Here is a 25505-nt window from a genome sequence, read left to right on the forward strand (position 1 = left end):
GTAACGAAACCACTTTTATCTTCCCCCCCCCCCCCCACTCTGGATCGGACGATTAATAGAACACAAATACGTAGTAGTTGTAATCCTCAAGCGTACAGTCCTTCCATGTGGATCCTTCAGCGCACAGTACTACAGATATTGTCTAACCGAGTGACGTTGTAACCATGGATGATACAGTTATGGAGGTCCTTCGTCGGTTCAGCATTTTCGGCTACTATAGTAATATGCTTAGTATGGAAAGAATTCCAAACAAGTCAAACAGTTGCCCGGAAACCTGTGTCCTGTCGACCAAGAGTTACCACCACCTCTAATGATCGGTATATTGCTATAGTATCCAAGCAGAATCGACGAGCGACCTCACAATTGTCATATCCATGGTTGTAGCGTCTCTTAGTAAGACTACCTGCTAGTACTGTGTGCCGAAGACTCCACGTGGAAGGATTGTACGCTTAAGTACCACATCGGAGCCTCCCGGGGTTGTGTGACTGACTCAGTCGCACCGGGTCCCACGTTTTTTTTTTTTGGGGGGGGGGGAGGGAAAGGCTCGCATTTACGGTAATAATAATTTCTTTCATAAATCATGAATTTTCATCGCTTTTGGAAATCTGCATTTTCATCTAGAAAGAAATAATTCTTAATTATTTCTTTCATAAATTCTGAATTTCCACCATATCTGGAATTGTTTTTTTTAATAAATTCTAAATTTTCATCAATTCTGCACATTTTCATCAATTCTGAACTTGCATCTTTCATTTATTCTAAATGTTCGCCAATATTCTCAAATTATTTCTTGCAGTTATTCAAAATTTTCATGATTTTCATTTTCTGAATGTTCTCTATCCCCCCCTCCCCCTACAGAAGAAAAAAATAGGGGCAAACAGGTGGCCCTGCTATTATCTACGCACCGTGCCCCGAGGGCGAAGACACGTGTTCGTGTTTCACCAAAGCTGGGTTTTCCTAGAAGGATTTTCTGCGCTGCGTAAATCGAATACGATCATTTCGCGTCGACAGAAACGTGTAACTTTATTACTCTACGCGTTTGTATTTTCCTAGCGTGTTACATCATCTGTTCTGCCATCTGTATGTCCACGTAATTTCAACATTTTGCGCAACAAAAGAAGGGAGGCCGAAAGGAAGGGGAAAAAGAAACAACCAAACTAAACAGAAGATGAGCGAAACGCGCTGCGCACGACGCATTTGACTCATCTAGAACAGTGGTTATTAAGCTTTGGAAGCTCGCGGCCCGGTGGACTTCTTTTCTGTGAGTGCAAGGCATGCACACGACTAATGCACAGCAAATGGAAAGTAATGAAACAGTGAACCATTCACGGCCCGGTTTGACTAATGTCAGGGCCCGGTACAGGGCCGCGGCGCAGCAGTTGAGAAACACTGCTCAAGAAGCAGTCGTCCAATCAATCACGCCCGACGTAAAGCGCCGGCGTATGGCCAGTTGCACTCTGCAGGAAAACAGTCGTACCACTTTTCCTATCGCTGAGTGGACGGCGTGTCGTCACTGGGCGATTCGCGTTGCACGCGGCACAGAAACTCTTCTACTAGGAAAATCCGGCTCAACTGTCGAATCCAGAAGGACAAGATTAAAGTGGTGTCGTTATGTTATGTAAGCCGTCGCGTGCTTAACTTTTGGATGTCGGTGTACATAAATGATATAATCGTATCCGGAAGCTATGAATAGCTGAAATTTCCGTCCCAAACAATGTAGTTCGAGGAACATTCCTCTAGTCATGTTCATGTAAGTCGTTAATGCCCTGAAAAGGGCCCCCCCCCCTTTACGATCTCGAACTACATCGAAGTCATCATTCAAATAGCTTCCGAGGTACGTAGTTAACTGCACGTTACGGAATGTCATTGAATTCGAAGGGATCCTGTCACAACGTGGGACAGAAATCGATCCGCGAATGCGATTCTCGCGTTTTCGGCACCACTTTGAGATTCAGATTTATTCCGAGTCGCCAAGCAGAATTTAAATAATTATTCGGATAATTTTCAGGATGTGGGGCTCGAAACGGGAAGCATTTTCATTGTGAAAGTACGTATTCATTTGCAAAACTTCACGATTTGCGTGGATCTGGATTTGACATCCAAATGAAATTAATTCCGAAAACACACACTAATATTAAAGGAGAGAGTGTTTTGTTTTTTAACGCACGATGTGCAGTCGTTTCCATGTTATTCGGTGAGTCTGAATATGGATGGAGGGTATGTTAGAGGGAGCCCCTCCTTCCCCCCCCCCCAAAACCTCTTTAACGTAAACCTGCTCAACATCAAACTTCGGTTAACGTGAAAAGAATTCTTGGTCCCGTCATACTCTATAGCAGTGGTTCTCAACCTTTGGAAGCCCGCGGCCCGGTAAATCTCTTTTGCGTAAGTGAAAAGCACGGTCATACACACAATTAACGAGAAATTAATAGGAAAAATGAAACTGCGAATCTCTCGCGGCCCGATATGACTGGTGTTAGGGCCCGGTACTGGTCCGCGGCCCGGCGGTTGAGAAACACTGCTCTATAGCGATATAATGTAAAAAAATACGCTTAACATGACCCTTTTGGGATAAAAGATCGCTTTACTTGAAAGGATTTGTCAACCTGAATAAAAAATATGCTTCCTACTAGAAAAATTATGGGAAGGCAAAGGTGTGTTGTGGGTGAATGTGTCGTTAATGCGCTCGAAAACGGGGGGGGGGGGTGTGCCATGACTTTGTTTGTCATTGGAGAGAGGGCTTTGCGTGTGTTGGGGAGCGACGCGCACACTCTTATCTCCGAGTCGGCTCGTTGTTGTCTTGTTTTCAAAAGATGTTGTATCGATTAAAGATCATAGATGGCGCTGTGGCAGAATCAGATGATTCACATAATAAACCAGAATCCGACTTCTGACCCAATATGTTGGGAAATCAAGCATCGAAAACGATTGAAAACGAGTTAGAAACTTTTTAATGGGCCAAGAGAACGCTTCCTCCACTCTGAACTATTTGGATGAAATAGAAACGTTTCTGCAACTGTGTAACACAAGGAAAAATGGTGCAGCTAGCTATCACAAGGGTGACCATACGTTCCGTATTTCCCGGGTGTTTTTTTTTTGTTTTTCTGGCCGTTCCGACTTTTTTGGCAAAAGTGTCCCGGTTTTTCCCGTTTTTTACACGAAGTCTACTTGAATTTGTATTCTTTATTGAAGCCAAAGATTGAAATTATTTTTCAACTTATATTATGGTAATTACAACTATAAATTTTAAGAATATTAATCTCCCACATTTGTCTTGAATTCATTTCAATTCACTGCAATTTGCAGTAATGCTTCATTTCCCACCATTATGTAATCCGTAATTTCAGTAATATTTGGCAACATGTTTTACTTTTGGCGTCATTTTGGCAGTATCCCGTATTTTCCCGTATAGCTATCACAGATTAAAAAAAAAATTTTTTAAACTGATATTGGTATGCAAATTTTTCGTTTCAAAATTTGTGAAAAAAAAGAGCGTTTTCAAAGAGAACTCGATGATCAAAATTCTGTGTATTATATTTCTATAAATTTACACTGTATTAAATTTCAGACTAACGTAAATGGAACGTCAAAAATTCTTCATCTGTTACTGCCTATCGGTTAACGGGGAAAATTTCGTTAACCTCGAGTCTCACGTTAACGAGGTTTCACTGCATATAACCCCTCGCATAACATGATCTGTGTTCTAGACGTCATTTGGATACTTTTTCTAATTGGAAGTAAGTATGCCTCTAGGATCGAATGTTCGTCAATAAAAGGTGACAAGGGCTAATTAAGTAATACCTTGTTTATACGGTAATTGCAAAATTCGCAGAAGAAACAAAAACAATTTCGGAATTATTGAAAGAAATAATTCCAGACTTGTTGAAAGAAACTATTTCATAATTATTTAACTTCAGCATATAAGTGAATGAAATGTTTTTAAAATTATTAGAAGAAATCATTTCTTTATATATAAGTGAAAGAAATTATTTTAGATAAAAATTCATAATTGATGAAAAAATAATTACAGAATTATTGAAAGAAATGATTACAGAATTATTGAAAGAAATAATTACAGAATTATCACAAAAAAATGAGTAACTTTGCCTGGTTTTAATTTATACAAAAATTGCCACGTTTTTAAGACAAATAAATTACACTGGTCGAATGGTCGACGCGTTTCGGCTCTTCAATGGAGAGCCAACGGACGACCAGACGTAAACATCACTCTTCATTCGTGTGAGTTCTGACCACGAGGTCCTGATGACGGCTCTCCATTGAAGAGCCGAAACGCGTCGACCATTCGACCAATTGAATTTATTTGTCTTAAAAACGTGGCAATTTTTGTATAAATTACAGAATTGTTGAAATATTTAGAATTTTTGAAAGAAATTTCTGATCAATTTCATTTCATGATTGTTGAAAAAAATAATTCATAATTGATAAAAAAAATAATTCGATAATTGATAAAAAAAAATAATTCGATAATTATTAAAATACCGTACTTTTTGAAATCAAGAAATAGTTTTGAAATTAGTGAAAGAAATTATTTCTTAATTGATGAAAATTCATAATTGCTGAAAAAATAATAATTTTAGAATTATTGTCCGAGGTTTTCATGGCCGGCGTTCAGTGAGTTATAACGAAGTTAAACACAAGTAGTCTTCTGCGGTTTACGGAAAATTCGCCTGCTGAGTCAGTGAGTGATTGAGTGAGCGAGCGAGCTACGGAGTTCGTGATTAAGTGAGTGACCCAGTGAGTAAGTGATTAAGCAAGTGACCTAGTCACTCACTCACTCACGTACTCAGTAATTCGCTCACTCACGGATTGACTTACTCGCTTATTGACTCAGTAAACTCACTCAATCCCTCTCTCACTGACTCAATAACTCAATCGCTCACTCCCTCGCTAACTGTCTCGCATCGAAGTGTTTTCGGGAATCACTGGTCTAGAATATTTCTAATGAATTGGTGCATTGCAAAACGTCCTTCGTGCCTAATGTGAAGTTTGATTCTGAGCAATAAGTGTTACGGGATGTGAGAAGTGCTGCCATCTGCTTTCCGAGAATCGAGAAACAACGTCTCGGCAGTTTAATTTGACTGCAAGTATTTTGAATTAATTTCTATAATGTGTTGGATAACAGCATTCATACTTTTTTTCAGACCGTTATGCGGTGTTCGAGCCTTTTTGTCACAGCAGACGTTTCGTTTGACTACTGAGGTGAATATCATCGGTGCAGGTGACGATAAGCAAGGAGACGAAACGACTTGCTTGTCTTCACTCGCTCTTGTTGAAAATATAGCTTACTTTCATCTCCCCTGGGATAATAATCGCCAAGGATCCGGGCGACAAGTTCGGTCTTCTGTCGCACCAGGTTGAAGTACTCCGTCGGCAAAGGTACGTCGACTCCTTCGAAGTGACCAGGAGCCGGGCATTGCTGCAGGCCGCTGAGTTTGTCGATGTAATCCAGCAACTCGTCGTACGATGGCTTCTCGCCTCGCCATTTTGGTCTCTAATGGAATTTGAAAAAAAAAAGGTAATTTAAAGTATTATATTAAAAGCAAGGTTATTTATTGTCATTTAGGGGCCGTTCAAGTATTACGTCAGCAAATTTTCAGCCATTTTTGACCCCCTCTTCCCCTTGTCAGCAAAATTTCGTCAGCACTACCCCCCCCCCTCCTAACGCATATTGGTGGGGGTAGAAACATACGCAGGAGGGGAGGGGCGCATGGGGGGGGGGGCTCGCGCGCCTCCCCCCAGACGAAAAATAAATATTTTTTTAACGTAAAAATTTAAAAAAAAAATTAAAATTTCGAAAGAAAATACCTTTATATATGTTATTATAATCGATTTCTGTGCTATTTGAAGGGTAAGAACTCAAAATTTCTCATTAAGAAATTGATTGCGACCCACCCTTTAAGCCACATATGTTATACCCCTGACCCGCGGACCAAATGTGGCCTTGAAGGATATATGATGTGGCTTGCCCCCTCAAACCCAATTTTGTAAAAATGAACTAAGCGGCGCATTTACAGATCGCTTAAATCACCCGTGGCACAATTCCAGAGGATTTAAGTGGCCCGTGGCACATTCAAAGATCACTTAAGCAACCCGCGACACAGTTCCAGACCACTTAAACGATCCGTGGCACATTTAGAGATCCCTTGAGTGACATGGGACACAATTTTAGAGCACTTAAGCGACCCCCCAGTGTGGTTCTACATCACTCGAGTTACCCGCGGAACATTCCCAGATTATTTAAGTGATCTGTGTAATAATTACGGATCACTTGAGTGATGCGTTGCATAGTTCCGTAGCACTTAAGCAGCCCGGACACATTTCCTGAGCACTTGAAGGATCCGTGAAACATTTAGAGATCGCTGACAGGGCTCTGTAAGGGATTTATCATTAGGGAGAATGTTTGTTCAGGTGCCCACAAACTAGCGAAAGATTTTCTCGTTTTTGGAGCACCGAGCACGATTCCATTAAGGATATTTCATATCTTTATAAAGGGTGGTTATGACGTAAGCATCATCCAAACCCTCCCCACCCTCTTGTCATCAAAAGTAAGCAAATCGGAAACCCTCATCGATGCTGACGTAATACTTGAATGACCCCCTACTTGCCACTGGCTATAATGATTGCAGCTTATTTCCAGCTGTGAAGTTCAGCCGTACGCCATGTTACTAACTCATTGAGAAAGATGCATTTTCTCAGAGGGCGTACCGAGTCCTTAAGGACTCCGTAAGCTTCCCTGATGAAAGCTGCTCCTTACGAGCTGAATGAAATGCCACGTCATTTAAAATGACATATTTTTTGAAAAATACAATTTTTTGAATATTTTTTCTATTTATAAGTACAGAGTATCCTAGAAATGGTGTTTGCAAAAACATTATCGTCAAGGAGGGGTATTTTTTTGATTAAAAAAAACAATTGAGTTCAAAATTTTGTCAATAGAGGACGCTAAGAAAAGCAGAAGTGATTGGACCTGAACCTTTCTTCCATCTCCGAATTGCCCATAGATCTTCAGCTGGCGATTTGCGGCTGAGGTAAAACAACTTCGCCAATAGTGGTTTATCCACCAATGTTAACATCACAGTGAAAACCTTTTGTAAGTGCCAGTAACAGGAAAATTCAAAAATGAGCGGTTAATCGTACGCCCGGAATTTTATACGACTCTGATTTGCATATTTCCAGTGGTTTGCTTTCACGCAGCTCCATCTTTCGACAAAAATTTGAATAAAAAATTTTTTTTTTTTCATTCCAAGAGAAACCTTCGTTCCCTGTTTTCGTGTGAAAATAACTTTTTTTTGTAAACCGCATCCAAATATACAAATTCTTTCAAATTTTATGAATTTTTACCATCTACGAATTTATGAGACGCCTTGCACATATTTAACAGCTACTGACTATATCACGAGCTCCATGAGCACCGTGGTGCTCTCAGAGCTTAAATTCGTGTTAGCGAGATTAGGTTCCCATTCGAGTAGAACTTGACAATTAGGTGAAAAAATACGAGTTGTGTGCCATCTTGGGAGCTATAATTTGGTGTGTACACCAAAAAAAGGTCCATATTCTTTTTCCGACTCATGTGCATCCTCTGCACCTATCAGATGGAGAGCACCCATTCGACTCTCTTAGCATAGCATGACTTCAATCGGCATAATGCTAATCTTTGCTGCGTGCTATTTGATCGATCACTATCTCGTGAGTAAGAATTCCGGGATGAGCATCCAGTTCTCTTGTTTGATTGAGTGAGCACCGTGGTGCTCTGAAGCAACTCGTTAATGAAACCAGGTTTTCGGCAGTGCTCGAGACTGGAAAAAGATTGCATTCGTTGCTCCAGAATAACGTTACTCCCTCCTCCTAATCAGAACATGGCCCGCCGGTCTGTCTGAACGAAGAGATACCGTAAAGAATAATGTTACCAGATTTTCAACGCTCAAAGTATGAACACTTACGACTGACATTGTCATGGGAAGTAAAGCAAGAAATGTAGCCGATTATCGCCAAATGACAGCTATTAATAAAGTGTAACCAAAGCAAAATATCACCGACTCGGGGTCAAAAATGAATCTGGTCAGCCTATTTTTCATTATATAAATTCAGTCTTGTTGTTTTTCCTTGTACACTAAATCTGCACAAACGCTATGGCTTCGTGCTACATTCGCCTGTAGATGGCAACACGAGATCAGGGGGTCTTCGACCTTTCCCCGGCCGTGAGCACTGCCAAAAGTAGAGCAACCCTTACGGCAAGTTCAACATACGAATGCATGAAATAAGGATGATTTAAATCCTTGAACGCAATTTGTACAAGGTATTTAATTGGAACATTTAGTCAAGTGCTGGCGAGCACGAAATCGGTCACGAGCATTAAGCACTCTAGGTGCTGAAGAAAGCACCCCGAAACCGATCTGTTTCCCCATAGGGGATATAAGCTGGTCACCCAGAGGGTTTGGGCCATGGTGGAAGAGCGATGCAACATCCGGAGTACTAAGCACCGAAAGGCCACCAACGGGCACATGAACTCAATGTATGTATATACCATTTTTAGTGTATTCTCAAAAACCACCTCCACTGCCCCCCTAAATGACGGGCCTGATATAAGAATGCTTTAGAAAAACATGTTAGCACACAGTTACAGACAGAATTTAATTTCTCTCGTCGCTGCCTAGCCCAAAGGGGCTGCCTGGCGACTTACAGACTGCTCATGCTAGTTATGAACATGTTAGCACACAGTTTTAGGCGTTACAAAATATGAAACTGTCAATACTTTAATGATAATTAATTTAATATTCAAGGTACCCACAAATTCGTAAATAGTTGGAAAATTTATAAAAAAATATTTGAGGGAATTGGTGATTCGGATGCGGTTTGTGAAAAAATTCTCAGGAAAAGGGGGATTTTTTTTTCATTTTGGTGCAGGAAATAAATTTGTTCAAATTTTAGTCGATAGAAGACACTGAACGAAATTAAATCATCGGTGGTTGGACCTGAACCTTTCTTCTATATCTTCTGTGTCCGAACCTTTCGTAAAGCTTCGGCCGGCGGCGATTCGTGGCTGAGGTAAAAGAAATTTATTAATAGTGCAAATAATCCACCAATGTCAACATCTCAATGAAAACCAGCCAGCAACAGGGAAATTGAAAAATGAGCCGCTATTCGTACGCCCTGCATTTTATAGGATTGATTTGCATATTTCCGTGCAGTGTCCTCTATCGACAAATATTTGAACTAGTTTTTTTTTCTATATCAAAAAAAAACCCCTTCGTGAGAATAACTTTTCGCAAACTTGATTCAAAATACCATTTCCTTTAGTTTTTATGAATTTTTAAAGTATTCACGAATTTAGTGGACATCCATTAATTAATAAGAAACAATTTCAAGCAGCACACCTCGGTGAGTCTCTCCGCAATGGCCCTATTCTTGGGTTTGTACTTGCACTGGATACACGCGTGCGTTTCTTGGAAGCACAAATCCATGAGCATGATGGTCGCCATCACCATCGCCAACACCAAAGACCTCACATCTCGAGGCACGGTGCCGCCTGGCATTACACCAATGTGGCCCCGCGCTTTCGCTCGTTACCTCTCCTTTCCTTAGCTTCTTTTACCTCGGTTAGATCACATCTGATGCCTAGAGAAATCGAATAGAAGCCGACAATAAACATTTTACATTCTTAAGCACTATAAAAATCATTGTGTGTACATAATAATAAGACTAAGATATAAGATACGTACAAGGCCGTAAAAACAGAAACGGGAGAAGCTCCTTTCGAAGAAATAAAACGAGAGCCAATCCAATATTTACGAGTCCATCTACAAAATAACTCGTTGACTTGTTGCATTCATTCACTTTGTGATATCGAAAAATAAAATAAAGATAAGTAAACTTTTTTTGTGGAAAAATTTCTTTTTTGAGATCATTGATTGAGCGTCTGGACGTGAGGGCGCCTTTTGGGATTTCATGACGGCGCCATTTTGGCCCTTTTTTTGTTTATGGGTCCCCTCGGCCGAATCAGCGCCATGTGGAACCAACTTGTTGAATGAATATATGTACTGTGTTTATATATATTTGGATCTTTCCCATAAATAAATGCGCTTGTGAAAACCTAAAAATAAATATACTGCGTATAAACAAAGATATTTACACAAACCTCAACACAATTTTCTGTTTGTCTCTGTATATATCCGGAAATACACCTTATTTATTTTCTTAATGTTTTGTTTTCTTTGGTTCGGTTCCCGAGGGAAGCGACGACCTTAAACGGGAATTATATCCCGATGAGGCTCCAAATGGTTTCCCGTGTAGAGAATGTATCGTCACGCGGATGGTATTGAACCTGCTTGAGAAGTAGTCTCGTAGTCTTATCTTTACCAGACGACAATAATATTTTCAGTTGTTTCCTCATACTCGTATACATGGTATCATCAGTCATCCGTATAACATTATATCAATGGTTCTAAACTGTGGCTTTTTAATCGGCAACGCACTCCTCAGCCCTAAGAGGAGTAAGAGTTAATCTTTGACGACACTGTATTTACTACTGATATGCGGAGGGAAAATCATTAGTTGGTAGTATAGATTCAGGGACCTCTAAAAAACAGGTTTTCCCATTTTTCCAGTATCCATTGGCACCCTGGCGCACGCCAAATTAACTATCAAAACTACTATTTCATGGGATAAAAAAATCATTCGACAATGTATTTAGACAATTGTGCCAACTGCCAAGTAAAAAAATTGCAAATGTTTTTGCTCCCAGGACATGTTCTCTACAACATTAGTATACAAGAAACCATAGGGAAGAGCTGTCACGGCTTAAAAAAAAGATTATCTACCCAGGGCTGCAATTAGATACTCTGTCAACTGGGGCAAGCATTAAATTTGCCTATCTCCGTGTAATTTTGAATAAGTGGTTACAGCAGGGGACTTCGACACATGGCCCGTAGAACTCTTTAACAACATATGATTAGTATAGTAACCTACGGGCTATATTCAAATGTCAAATGTGGCCTTGTCTGAGGTTTAAAGCGTCTTGTGAAGGCTCTGTATCTAAGGTTGAAGGCCAATGGGTCGAAGAAAGAATGTAACACCCGTTCAAGTTCATTATCTAGGAGATCAGATCCAGGGCTATATAGTATTATACGGCCATGGATCAGATCTAACCGAAGCATTCTCCCCCTCTTCGCTTGTGAAGGGGGTGTGGCTGCCTATAAAACTTCAGGCCAAAGGGTTCAGTGTCTTAACATCAGAGGATTCCCTGTTTTGGACCGACTTTCAAGTTTTCAGACTTTTAATCACACTGTCAAGAAGTTAAAGTCAAAATGTGATCAAAGTATTTTTTGTTTCGTTTTGCGGCCCTTGAACCTTAGTGGCCCGGTGCTGCCGTACCCTTCGCGACTGCTCAAGCCTTGCCCTGTATAGATATTAAACGACTTTAATTTTTTTTTCCTAAAACCTCTCAAAAATGCATCTTTGTTTCTCTTACGGTTCGGTTTAAGTCCGATATCACGCGAATGTTTTTATTACGAGTGATTTGCAGATGATCTTTTGTGAAAGAACTAATGCCAAAGATACGAGAAACATTCGTTTACAGCGAGTTCAAAATTAGAAAGATTTCGCTATTTAGCGTCAACAAAATTTTCGAAAGCGTCTGTTTTTCCTTTTCTATCTCATGTTTTCTCTAGATCAGGGGTTCTAAACCATAGACTAAAGATATCATTTGCGTACGCAAAGAGGGTGTTTTGGGGTTCTAGGCCACCCTTCCCTGAGCTCAAATTATAGTGTTATTTTGCAGGAAAAAACGTAACCCCCTCAGAAGGGAAAAAATATGAACCCCCCCTCGAGAAAATTTTGTGTACGCTTATGAAAGATATACACATTACTTATTATTATAACTCTATGTTCTAAACCATTTTCTGCCGCAACCGAAAATCAACAACCAGACCAGCTTCGTGACCGATGGGTCTGTTCGTTTTTTTTGCAATTAGTGAAACCAGGTACGCAATGAGTGCATCTATAACAGAACTGTAAAAAAGGATTTGTTCGAGTTGTCTAGGAAGCCTCTGCGAAGCAAGTTTGGGTCGTGACGCATAGCTCAAAAATTCTTGTTTGTGAGTGTATTTGTTTGAACCGTCTAGGACAGTGCTTCTCAACCACCGGGCCGCGACCTAGTACCGGGCCCTAATACTAGCCACACCAGGCCGTGAGTGATTCGCAGTCTAATTTTCCCATCATTTTCTCGTTAGCCGTGTGTATGACCGGGCCTTTTACTTAAGCAAAAGAGATTTACCGGACCGTGGGTTTTCAAACCACTGGTCTAGGAAGCCTCCTGAGACCCGAGTTTGGTTTGCCACCTATACTCATTTTTCCGCTATAGCTCACCCAATTGGGTAAAGGGCAGAAAATCACTTCATTGTGGTAGGCCTGAGCTATAGTCGGTTTCAGATAAAGATAAAGGTTTGCCACCTATAGTAGGTTAAGAACTCCTGCTCTAGATCCTCCATTATTTTTTACTCTTCCAGGTAATGTACATCCCATTAAGAAGCGTCTAAAGAGAGTTCCCACTTTTTCGTTAGTTGTTCACTGAGAAGAAATCGAATAAAAATCACGACGCAAAAAAAGAAAACTTATTCTAGAAAAAGAAACAGCATTAATTTATTTTTAAAAGCATTTTTTTACACAGCTTGGAAGATCTACATAAAAGTGTGGTGATAAAAAGAATTTCCGTTAAAAATGGCCGTATCCGCGTCCTGAAAAATCACATTAGCTTGTTATTACCGAGAAGCGACGAATTTCCACTTCTTTGAAGGAGGTTACTATAAAATTTTCGACGCTTTCCTTTCTCGTCTTTGGATTCATTCGATTCATTCATTATTACGTAAAAATGCTAAAATGCTATCAATTTTCCTCTCCTGGGATTGGTTCCTCTCCGAGCATTTCTTCTCGACCGAATTCGATTTCACGCGATCGCTATAGAACGTTAGAAGGAGGCTGAACTATGCACTAAAAGCCCAAAGTATTTCTATCGCACACCCCCGTTCCGAAGGCGCAACCTAATTATTTTTCCTGATGCAACGCGCCCCTTAATTTCATTAGATGAAGTAATTACTAGTGCCGGGAATTGTGGGTGTGTTGATGGGTTGCAAAAGGAAGCACCGACTTTCTAAATGGAAGGAAAATGGTTACACTTTGCTTTGGTGTTGCAGATACGGTAAAAATACAAAAAAAAAAGGCTTTTTGTTATGTTATTGCTGGACGTCTCTTAAAAGACGGCATTACGCTATGAGAGTTTCATAAAAGTTCTTTTATAAAACTTGAAAAATGCAACCGGAATTACTGGAAGTACAAATAATTTCAGAACTACTGATACAAATAATTTTAGAATTAGTGATATAAATAATTTCAGAAGGATTGAAACAAATATTTTCGAGATACAGTATATATTGGCCGGGCCGTCTTAAGAGAGCATCAATGGCCCCAGGGCCAAGTGATTTTTCTGAGGTCCTACCTGGAAAATTCCCGAAAAATTCAACTTCTTCTCGTTTTTTTGAGGCCCCCCGGGCCGTGCCGGGTGGGCCCATGTGTTAAGACGCCACAGTATATTGGAAGAAATAATTTCACGGAATCAATGAAAGAAATAATATGAGAATTATCTAAAGTAATTTTATCAGCCACCTCGTTGGGCATTTTGCCTGTTGTGGCGTTGTATTTGTATTTGTATTTGTATAAGAATTAGTAAACGAAATAATTGATCAAAAATTAATTGCAGAATTGATAAAATGGAGGGAATTTCAGTACAGTTAAAAATCTTCAATTATATAAGGCAATTGGTTTTAATCCGAGCTGTGTTTGGCCAATGTGTGTTATGACACCAATGCAAATTACATTAAATTCTTGTGAATGGATCCTACCTTAAAATTATGAATATCACAACATGACTAGTCTGGTGGCCCGCGGGCTTCATGGAAAGTTATTTCGCCCGCATTTTCTGAAAGGTGAAAGATCCGTGCACTAAGCGGTGCCCTCTATCAGTGAGATTCACTGGTAATAGCATGGGCTGACAAGGCTCCAGCCCTGGGGCCCGGGTCGACTATTTTTTAAGTTTTTCACGCTATAAATTCATCATTAAGGGGCCCGTGAAAGTGTGGTCGGGGGGGGGGGGCGCAAAAGATCCCAGCCTAGGGCCCCTACTCTAGGATTCGCGACAATTTTGTCCTAAGAAAAGAACATCCTAAATGTGTTCAAGACCTGTGTTAGAAATATGCTGCCCAAATTTTTTTGACAGTGACGCCATCTTTCGGTAATATTTTACACTGATGATAGGAAAGCTTCCTAAATACATTTTTAATAAACGTGGTACGGTTTACGGAAATTTCGCCTCCGACATTTCGCCCCTGGCATTTCATCTTCCCTGACTGTATGACTAACGAGAAAGTGGGGAAGGGGGGGGGGGTGAATAATCCAGTAAGTGACTGTATGAGTCATCAAGAGAATGGATGAGTGACTGTATGATTCAGCGGTTCTCAACCGGTGCTCCGCGGAGCCCTTGGGGCTACGTGTGCACTTCCCAGGGGCGCCGCGGCGACTCAAAGAAAATAAAATAAATAAGTAAATTTGATATATAAATGAAAAAACAGAGGCCTACAGGGTTCCGCCATAAAAATTATATACAAAAAGGGCTCCTCGAGTCAAACAGGGCTCCGATATAAAAATTATGTACTGAAAAGGACTCCGCGAGACAAAAAAGGGGGAGAACCGCTGGTATGATTGAACAATCGAATGGGTGAGTGATATTGATCACCCATACGGCCACCTCGATCACTATTACTGTCGCTCGCACACTCGCTCACTTGATCATTCATATGGTCATTCACTCAACCATACAGTTAGTCACAGTCACTTACTCGTACGGTTATGCACTTGGTCACTTACTCTGTCACTCATTCGGTCAAGTTAGGTGAAATGTCAGAATGTCAGGGGGGGGGGCGAAATTCCTGGGGCGTAATGTACCGGAAACAAAAAGTACCTGGGGAGAAACGTCGGAGGCTAAATTTCCGGAACCCGGGTGGTGGTTCACGGAAATTTCGTCTCCAACATTTCACCCCCGACACGTTGCGTCCCCGGTAGGATCCATAAGAATCCTCTGAGTGTAAACTCAACAAAATTATAACAGTCCCTCATACACATAAGTCAGAACCAAAATATCTGAACACATTTGATTTCTATGCGAATTTCTTTCAACTTGATATTCAATATAAATTAATTTGATCAATGAAATGAAACTCCACGGGAATGTATCAGTAAATTTAAGCAGATAAATTCACAATCTAATAGGGATAAACAGCTTAAGCTTATTATACGAGCCCCAGATTAGGAGCACCTCAAACATCGAAACTTAACGATTTTTTAAGAGATTTTTTTTTCCCCTCTGATAATGTTACTTTGTTTTTAAGAGCATTAATCCTGACTTTTTTTTGTATTTTAAATTATTTTTCTTTCTTCTGCCGACATTTAAGAAAGACGCGTAGAGGAAAAAAAACCTGGATGCGAGGAACACAAAACAAATTAGGAAAAGAAGATTCCAGAAAGAACTTGATTAAAGGAAGCGGGGAAAAATAAATCTGATGACATTATATGAGAGAACTATCAATCTTCCCTGAAAAGAAAAATGGTGTTAAGTTTTAAAGAAATGTTTTATTTTCCTATCCTTTCTCTATAGTTCCTTCGTCTCTTAAATGTTTTCGATAATATTTTTTTTCTCTTCTATTTCTAACTTAGATTGAAGAGGAAATTGTTTCGAATCAAACGTAAAAGTGGCAACACGTTTCAAAGTCTCGTAATTAACAGCCTTAAATCGAGAGAGCAAAAGAAAACCCCCGCGATGATAACCAAGAGAATTTCGCTCTTTAATTAGAAAAAAAAAAACCAAGAAGATAAAACCATTTGATGTGTGTATAGTAACTAATGGGAACTAAGAATATACCATTAAAAGAGATGTGTTAATCGATCGGTTTTACCTACGCTGTATTACCGAACGGAAACGCATTTAGAAGGTGGGGTGGGGGGTTTAGCGGGCTATAAAGTTTGGAGAGGCGGCAAACTTGAGGAACGAGTGGTTGAGAAAATTAGTGGAATGGGAGAAGGGCAGCAAAATCTTTTTTACAGGTACAGGCGGTAAAACCATGAGCCCGCATCCGCATAGAGAGTGAGGAACCATTAACCAAACGAGTGACCTTCGGAGTTTGCAAGCATGTGAGTGACCAGAAGAAAGATCTAGAGAATTTCCAAGCATGTGAGTTACCAAATCAGTGTGAAAGCATGTTAACGACCAAGAGAGTGACCTAGGAAGTATGCAAGCATGTGAATGACCAAAAGAGTGGCTTAGAGCATGTGCAAGCATGTGACCAACCAAAACAGTGTGCAAGCATGTGAATGATCGAAAGAGTGAATTAAAGAGCGATGGACCAGCTCAAAGAGTGACCTAAAATTACCTAGAGGTGAGCACGGGAGAGACCAAAAGAGTGGCCTAAAGAATGTGTAAGCATGAGAGTGACCAAAAGTGTGACTAAAACAGCAAAGACCTGGTCGTTGAATATCCAAAATAGTGACCAAAAAGTGACCAAGAAGTCATGAAATCCTGTAATGACCAAAAGTGTGACCTAGAGCGTGCGCAAGCATGCGAGTGATCGAAACACGTATGTGTATAACCCAAAGAGTGAATAAGTGAGTAAATGCGCAAAAGAGAGTGTGTAAGTTTTTGAGTTGAGCAGGGGAGAACTCGTAGGGGAGCATAAAAATGAGCAAGTGAGTGAGAAAAAGATTGAACAAACTAGAAGTGACATAGAAGAGCACATAGAAGTGGATGAATGAGCAAAGTGAATACAGGAGAGACTGAATGATCAAGTCAGTGAGCATAAGAGAGACTGAATGAGCAAATCAGTGAGCTTAAGTGATTTGAGTGATCGTATGAGCAAGCGAATGAGCAAATCAGTGAGCTTAAGTGATTTGAGTGATCGTATGAGCAAGCGAATGAGCAAATCAGTGAGCTTAAGTGATTTGAGTGATCGTATGAGCAAGCGAATGAGCAAATCAGTGAGCTTAAGTGATTTGAGTGATCGTATGAGCAAGCGAATGAGCAAATCAGTGAGCTTAAGTGATTTGAGTGATCGTATGAGCAAGCGAATGAGCAAATCAGTGAGCTTAAGTGATTTGAGTGATCGTATGAGCAAGCGAATGAGCAAATCAGTGAGCTTAAGTGATTTGAGTGATCGTATGAGCAAGCGAATGAGTTTGTCGGTAATTTTTTGATTTTCCGTCGGTAAATTGTTTTTCAGTGAATTTTACGGTGTTCCATAGGTAAATTGTTTGTCGGTGAATTTTTTTTTTCCCGTAAATAAAGGAAAACACAGAATATGGTCGTTATATAAAACCATTTGGGACTTATCGCTTCAGTCATTCTAACAGCACGGGTTGCGAGTGCTAATCATCATAAGTTAAATTTCTGTCTGTTGCAAACACGCCATTTCTGAGTTATTTCAAATCTTCTCAGTTCTGAGATATCTGCCGGTAGGCCATCAATCTCACGGATTCATGCGGTGGAAATATCTCCGAATGGATGAAGGGATACATCTTAGAAAAAAGATATTCTTGAGAGATAGATCTTTTTACATTTCTCTAACATCTACAAGAAGAATACACGGCTGTTTCAAGGAAAAAAAGCATACATTTCGTCACTTCCTCTGGTAAATAACTTGAGGCAACGTGTCCTTTTAGATATTTTTTTATTATTATTATTATTTTCAGCTCTCGAGGGGGAATTTGAATACGGGCACGAACGAGACACCATTTCCTGTACTTTTTATTTTTACGAGGAAGCGGAAAGAGGAGATTTAGTTTATCCTGTGATGCGATGTTTCCCGTTACCGCCCACTCGCCAAATACTCTCTGCACATCCTCGTACTCTCACTCGCTCGCTCTCTGCATTCTTCCGCTCTGTTTCTACAAGATGGCAAAAAAAAATATCCGAACCTTTTTTCTTCTCTGATACTGAACGAGAAAATTTTATCGATTGATTGGCAAATAGTGTATATACAGTATATGGGCTCCGTGTGTATATTATGTGAGAGAGAGAGAGTATTTCTTATAAAAATTCGGAAACATTTTTCGTTTTGGATGATGAAGTACAAAACATTCGCTTTAACATGTCTAAGGCATTTTCTCTCACATTTTACGAAAAATCTCTGCTGGAAGTTTAGGACTCTTTGACGACAATGAGCCGAGTCATATTCCCTTTCTGTCGAGTCTGACTCTTGCAAAAGGCCTACCAACGGAAAAGCATTGTTACAGTATTTATAGAAATACTGACAAAGGAAGAAAAACTTCAATGAAAAATATCTATTTCAGAATTGGTGAAAGAAATAATTTCCACAAGTGACTTTTAGAAATAATTTCATTATTATTGAAAGAAATATTTTCAGATTTAATGAAAGAATGACTAGAATTATTGCGATCGCCAGAATATTTGCCAGCACTACGTAATGGGAAGATAGATAAGACATATATAAAAAAACTTGACCATTTATTAGCGTAAAAAGACACAAGGAAAAATCGAACCGACCAACTACTGTAGTTAGGAAAAATAAATCGCATATAGAAAACAAGTGGGAGAGTGTGTGCGCCATTTATGTGCGAGAAATCACATTACAAGTATGAAGAACTATTCCAGATCCGCGACACAGGAGTAACGAGGAAACTACTTCGCCACACACCAACTCCGACCATATCGCTACATACAATTTACTGCCCTGCCGTTAACGAGTTGGGTTGGAAAGGAAGGCGTCATCTATCGGGGGAAGGGGGGATCGCCTCAAGCTCGTTGGGAAAAATATTTTATTACCTATATTGTTCGTTCGGTTGGAACCTGGGACTTGACGGCAACTTTCACTGTGATAGCCGAGCATCTTACCACCACGCTACTCCGGCGCTGTAACGAGCAGACTAGCACGCAAATTTACCGATCAACCTGTTGCTCAGGTATTCTAATCACCAACGCCTCAATATCCTCAGCGGAATGGTGCCATAGAAATGCACCGAGTTTTCTGATATTCAGTATCCCCGTGTGAGTAGGGCCTAAAAAATTTGCAAGTTCTTAAGCCCTTTCAAGCTGATCTAACACGTAACGATTTTCAAACCTCATCCTCCGTATATAAGAAAGGATAAATTACCAGATTGATGAGTCCTTAAATGTCTGCATGATTCAGTGAGACTCGAGTAACTTTGGAAAGGCAAAGCGTGGTCATCACGACAATGCGCCGGTTCCCTGGTTTCCTAATGGTGCCAGATTATCTGTCAAAACATCACATTCCAATACTTCTATAGCCTGCTTATACCCCTTATCTCTTCCCATGTGACTTTTTACTTTCTCCTCGGGAAAAGAATTTGCTTAAAGGGCACGAGTCTCAGGTTCTGTAGAAGGGCAGCGCGAGCAGCGACGAAAGTACTGGTGGATGTGACAAAAAAAAGGCTCGCAATCCGCATTTACATCTTTATATGAACAATGGTGACATGGGCGGAGATACGGGGGGGGGCACTCTGACCCCCCAGAGTCAAAGGTGGAGTCGACTGATCTAATGTATATATGTATATATGAATTGTCATCATCATCATCTTGCCTCCCCCCCCCAGACTTCCGAGTCTATCTCCGCCTATGAATGGCGAAAGTGCATAAATGGACAGAGTAGTTACTTCAAAGGAAATTCCAAATAAACAGGTTCTATCTGTATTCATTCTTTCGTGATAAAAGGAGTCTTGGAACTTCTTGAACGTAAGTAGTATAAATATATGAGTAGAGAATCTTCACACTAAAGAGCGGTAAACGATCCAACTAACTACGAACGAGCAGTTTACTCATACAGAGAAAAAAAGCGTGAGAGTGGGTGTGCCATCCATGTGACAAATCACATCACAAATGTAAAGAAATATTTCATAGTCGCGGGGATACTGGAGTAACGAAGAGACTCGAAGTCGCGAGTCAACCAGTAGTGTTGATATTTTAGTCATCAATACTCCAATATCCGCTTCTGAATGGCACCATAAAAATACGTGTTAGGTCTCCTGGGTGCTGAGCAAGCAACACCAGTATCCCAGTATGAGAAGATCCCAATTTTCCCCTCGCACGGGGATCCTGATGTTGTCTAGATACCTGACGACTCAGTATCTGAAAGACTCGCCTTGTGTTCTGGCGCTACTCTGACGGGGATAGTTTCCTCGATTCACCATTATCGCGATGTTTGAATATTTCTTTATGGTGTGTTGCACATTTTCACATATAGATGGTGCATCCCCCTCCCCCATGCACTTCTCATACCTAACCACTCGTTTTTATTCCATTAAAAAAAAAAAAGATGAAAGTTCTTTAGCCAGGGGGTGCACAACCTCCGGACCGTGGGCCAAATTTGACACTCAAATAAAATGTGTTTCGGTAGAAAAGTATCAATTATCTCAATACGCAAAACACGATAAAATACTAGGCTGACAGTATTTCCTTCATAAAAATACGGGAAATCAAGATTCATACGGGATATCGTCAATTATCACAATAAATTGTCAAATGCAATTAATGTAGTCAATTACAGCAAAATAAATTTGTCAATTACAGCAAAATAAATTTGTCAATTACAGCAAAATAAATTTGTCAATTACAGCAAAATAAATTTGTCAATTACAGCAAAATAAATTTGTCAATTACAGCAAAATAAATTTGTCAATTACAGTCAATAAATTGTCAAATGCAATTAATGTAGTCAATTACAGCAAAATAAATTCGTGAATTACAGCCAAAAAATTGTCAAAGTTCAGTAAATTTGCCAATTACAGCTGAAAAAAACTTTTCAAAGGCAAATAAAGTTGCAAATCACAACTAAAAAATTTGCTAGAGGTGTTTATCAAGAAAATAATCTCCACATTCTTGATTTAAAAAGTAAGGGGAAAAAAGGGAGACATTTTATGAAAAAGTTGGGACGACCAAAAGTCCCGCAAAATACAGGTCACATGGTCACCCTTTATATAGAAATTTCTGGTCCGTGGACTGAAAATGTTGTGAATCCCCTGTCTTAAGCCTTTCCAAGCTGACCTCATATGGCGAATTTCAGTATCTCATCCTCCAAATACAGTCTACGCTGCTTAATGTGATCACATCGGGGCTCGGGGTTTCTGATAACAATAACCGAATGATAACTATATACGAAAACCCCTGTTTGTAAGAACGATGACCATACGTCCTTTTTGGTCGAACGGGACGTATAGTAAACGGAATCAGTGAAACGGGACAACCATGTTCTTTTTTCCCACACATTTGGTTGCAAAATGTTCAATCACGTGTTCCATTTTTTTTCATTTCTATTCTAAAACAGGACTTTTTTTTTCCTGGAACCAAAATCCTGCATTTTTATTATTCAGCCATTGTGAGAAGTTAGAATGGAACTGTCTAATGTATACCACACGAATTTTTTTTAATGTACACAATACGTTTCATAGGTCCCTTGAGAAAGTCTCTCCGAAAAAGAAATCTGAGAAAAAAAAATTGAATATGATCAGCTGAAAGAAACTAATCAAGAACTGAAGGAAATGACTTCCCCCCCCCCCTCACTGTGGCAAGGCCATTGCAAAAGCAGTTTCACACATACATGTGGATCACAGGGAATATTACTGATTATTATCAAGTACTGAAATGTTTGTCAACGGGGGGGGGGGGGGGGAGAACACCTTCTACTTCCTACATAGGCTTGAAGCCTGATAACGTTAACTTACAAAAAAAAATTGATAACATTATCCAAGTCCCAATAAATTTTAACGAATTTTGCTCATGTTACGATATTGGTCAGTTCCGTTGTTTGCAGGAGTGATAACAATACCCCGAACGAAAGCATTATCCGTGATTTTAATAAGCGACGTCGACTGTATGAGAAAGTGACGATTCCTTGAAAGAGACAAGCACAAACTACATAAAACACTACATCTCATCCGTGATGTTTGATCACCTTTACATGTATTAGCATTAAATTACGGAGTTTTTTTTATAAGAAAAAATTAAACTTTCTTAAAATTTTTTCCTTCCACACTTAATTACACTCCAGACATGTGGGGAGTTCTTTAATGGAATTTGAGAACATTAGATACATTTTTTTTTTGGTTTGTTTTCCTTCCACCGACGTACATAAGGAACAGTAATTCGGGATGTTGGAGGTGAATCGGTAAGTGGACAGGGACCTGTGATTCCCTGTGGGAATCTCCGTCGATTCCTCATCCTTTGAATACTGTCGAGATGACTGCTTTTGACACGGTTGCCTAGCAACTATTAATGTCTTACCGCTCCCCCCTCCACTATCCGACACACACTTTCCCACATTTCCATTGTTTTCTCGAGAATGAGGGGGCGGAGAAAGATCTGAGCTAAAAGTTAAAGGAAGAGCTGCTCCAAAACGAACATTTATATATGCGAATACCTTCTCCCCTATATTTTCTATTATAACTGCTGCCTCAACAATAATCTGAGAGATTTAATGAGCAGCTTTGAACATAACTAGGCAATTTTTCTGTCTCCTTTCTCTCTTTTTTTTTCTTTACTTCAAACTCGGCATTCATTACTTTTCCATCTTATTTTAGGATGTAACGCCCCCTACAGTTAATCCATAGGTATATTTTGAAGAAAAAAAAGAAATGGGCAGTAGTAGAAAAAGAGTTTTAATTTACGAAAAGGTTGGGAAAAGTTGAGTTTATAACGAGCTTAAATGGGATTTTCCTCCCGCGATGACACGGGAGTGATCGATAAATGGATCAAATGGTATATATGCATCGGTATGCGTGTGTATGCATTTTATATTATATAATTTATAATAAAAAAACGCAAAAAGAAAAGTAATATTTTTAGGAAAAACATATGGCGTGAACTTTACAGTTTCATCACTTTTCTTCAATAGTCTTTATCAGGAGTCTTCAACGCATAAGCCCGTGGGCTACATGTGGCCCTCAAAATGTTTTCCGTGTCCCGCCGGCATTACTAAATCGTTACAAAATTTATAGAAATGCCAAAAAAAAACCCCCTCAATTAAAAAAATGCATGCTAGAATTGGTGAAAATAATTAGTTCAAATTTTAGGAAACATTTCTCAAAATTTAGGAAACATTTCTCAAAATTTAGGAAACATTTCTCAAAATTTAGGAAACATTTCTCAAAATTTAGGAAGCATTTCTTCACTAATGAGAGAAATTATTTCAGAATTGATGAGAAATTATTTCGAAATAAGATAATATATATATTTTTTAATTATTTTTAAACAACACTGATTATATTTCTGAAAAATAAATAAATATTTTTAGAATAATTGAAAGAAATATTTTGAGAATCATTGAAAAATGTATTTTGAGAATCATTGAAAAATGTATTTTGAGAATCATTGAAAAATGTATTTTGAGAATCATTGAAAAATGTATTTTGAGAATCATTGAAAAATGTATTTTGAGAATCATTGAAAAATGTATTTTGAGAATCATTGAAAGACATATATTCGGATGTACTAAGCAGCTTTAAACATAACTGGGGAATTTTTGTCTTCCCTCTTCTTTTTTTTTTACTTCAAACTCGACGTTGATTACGCATCTATCTTATTTTAGGATGTAACGCCCCCTACACTTAATCCATAGGTATATTTTGAAAAAAAATAAATGGAAGCGCAGTATAGAAAAAGAGTTAATTTTCGAAAGGATAGGAAAGTTGAGTTTATAACGAGATTAAATGGGATTTTACTCCCGCAATGACATGGATGGCCTTTCATGGACAGGAAATCCATGGCCAATGTTCGATGTGCTGCTGTAAGACGGTCCAATAGGCCACAAATCCATTTTTTTTTTCATCGATAGCTTGTGATGAAATATTTAGCATGGCCATGGAGAAGAAAAGAAATTTGAGAGAAAAAAATATTTACACAGGGTGTTGCCTTGAAATATCAACAACTCAGAGAGGTGATATTAAGCATCAACATAGACGCTGGAAACTAGGATCTGAGGCAATTTGATCCCACCCAATAAATTTCGTGGGGGAGGAGGACCAAGCCCCAAATTAATTTCTGAAAAAAACCAGTGCAATGCACCTCCCCTTCCTTAAATTAATGTTTCTATTTAATTTTTCTAATAGATCGAGAAAAATTCTTATCCGTCAAATATATGAAAATTACAAATTATCCAACTACCGTTTTAATTTTACTGCATTGCATTTGAATATCAGAAGTGTAAGGGCTAATTTCGATCATTTTACGTCATTCATAAGCACCTATCTGTGCAGAATATAAATGTTATAATTCTCTCAGAAGTATGGATTTGTAACGAAGAAACTGCACGCTACTATAGATTAGGCTTTGGATTGTTTTCATGTTGCCGGAACTATAATAGATCTGGTGGCATATTAGTATATACAAACAAATCTCTGATTTATAATAAGTTATCTTTCACAATGTTAACGGCAGAAGTGATTACTACTAAACCAGACATGCACCGCGTCCATATTCCTCTGCGGAACTTCTAACGAACTGGTACATGTTGGAATGTGTGTGTACGTATAGTGAACTTTCCGTGAAGTTTGTTTCTGTGTAATGCTTGTTATGCGTAGTGCTGCCACCTGCAATCATTTTTTTATACTATGAGTTTTTTTCTCAACTCATAGTAAGTGAAGTGAAATGAATGAATAATTGTAACGTTGTAGGTCTGTTGCTCTCTGAGGCGAGACTTTTTAACAGGGAGATCGGCTCGCATTCGCACCTTGAAGTTGGGAACCGCAGAGTGATTGCTATATATCAATTAACCATTTTATGTTCATATAGATCCCACTCATTTCCTGTGACGGATTTTCTTGATGAACTCGATGCAAAACTAAGTATCATTAAATTCAAAAACGTTATTCTGATGGGCGACATCAATATCAACATACTTAATCCTGAACCTGATGATAGTCGAATATATGGATGTAACTATTTAATAATGGATATAACTCGGCCTGGTTCGCTAACTTGCATTGATCGCATCTACTTACGTGACTCGTCAGACATTATTAAATCTTATTCATCTATAGTTGAATCGGATATCACTGATCACTATCCAACTATTTGTAAACTTCAATTTAATACTTCAAAAATATATGAATCAAATGGATTAAATCATCTAATGAAGAAAATAATCACTGGCTTCACTGATCAGTCATCCTTTCTCCAAAACGATGAATTCAAAATTGATCGCTCTCACTCTGGACTAGCATTTGATAAATTTTTATCTAATCTCCATACTATACTTCAAAACCATTCTAAGTACATCAACGCCACATGACATAGGACCTATGGTAAGCCTTGGATTAATGATGAGATTCGTGAATTATGCAAAAACAAACAAAAATTATACTTTAAAACAAAAAAATTTTACTACGACCTTTGAGCAAGCATAGAATATAAAAATATAACATTA

At 39.1% G+C, this 25505-nt stretch overlaps 1 protein-coding gene across 1 annotated transcript in view; it reads right to left on the minus strand.

Annotated features, from left to right (window-relative positions):
* Positions 1 to 25505, minus strand: part of LOC149088225 (putative G protein-coupled receptor CG31760) — a 111591-nt gene that overhangs the window by 32487 nt on the left and 53599 nt on the right. The window contains exons 3-4 of the mRNA XM_089245581.1: positions 9393 to 9633; positions 5305 to 5509 (exon numbers count right to left, since the gene is read on the minus strand). Coding sequence (XP_089101707.1) covers positions 5305 to 5509; positions 9393 to 9551 — 364 coding nt within the window. The 5' untranslated portion in view covers positions 9552 to 9633. The remainder of the gene's footprint in view (positions 1 to 5304; positions 5510 to 9392; positions 9634 to 25505) is intronic.

The sequence above is a fragment of the Pholcus phalangioides genome, unplaced genomic scaffold (assembly GCF_987345545.1).
Source record: "Pholcus phalangioides strain wild (caught in Gottingen) unplaced genomic scaffold, Ppha-v1.0 ptg000003l_1, whole genome shotgun sequence".
In the NCBI taxonomy this organism is placed as follows: Eukaryota; Metazoa; Arthropoda; class Arachnida; order Araneae; family Pholcidae; genus Pholcus; species Pholcus phalangioides.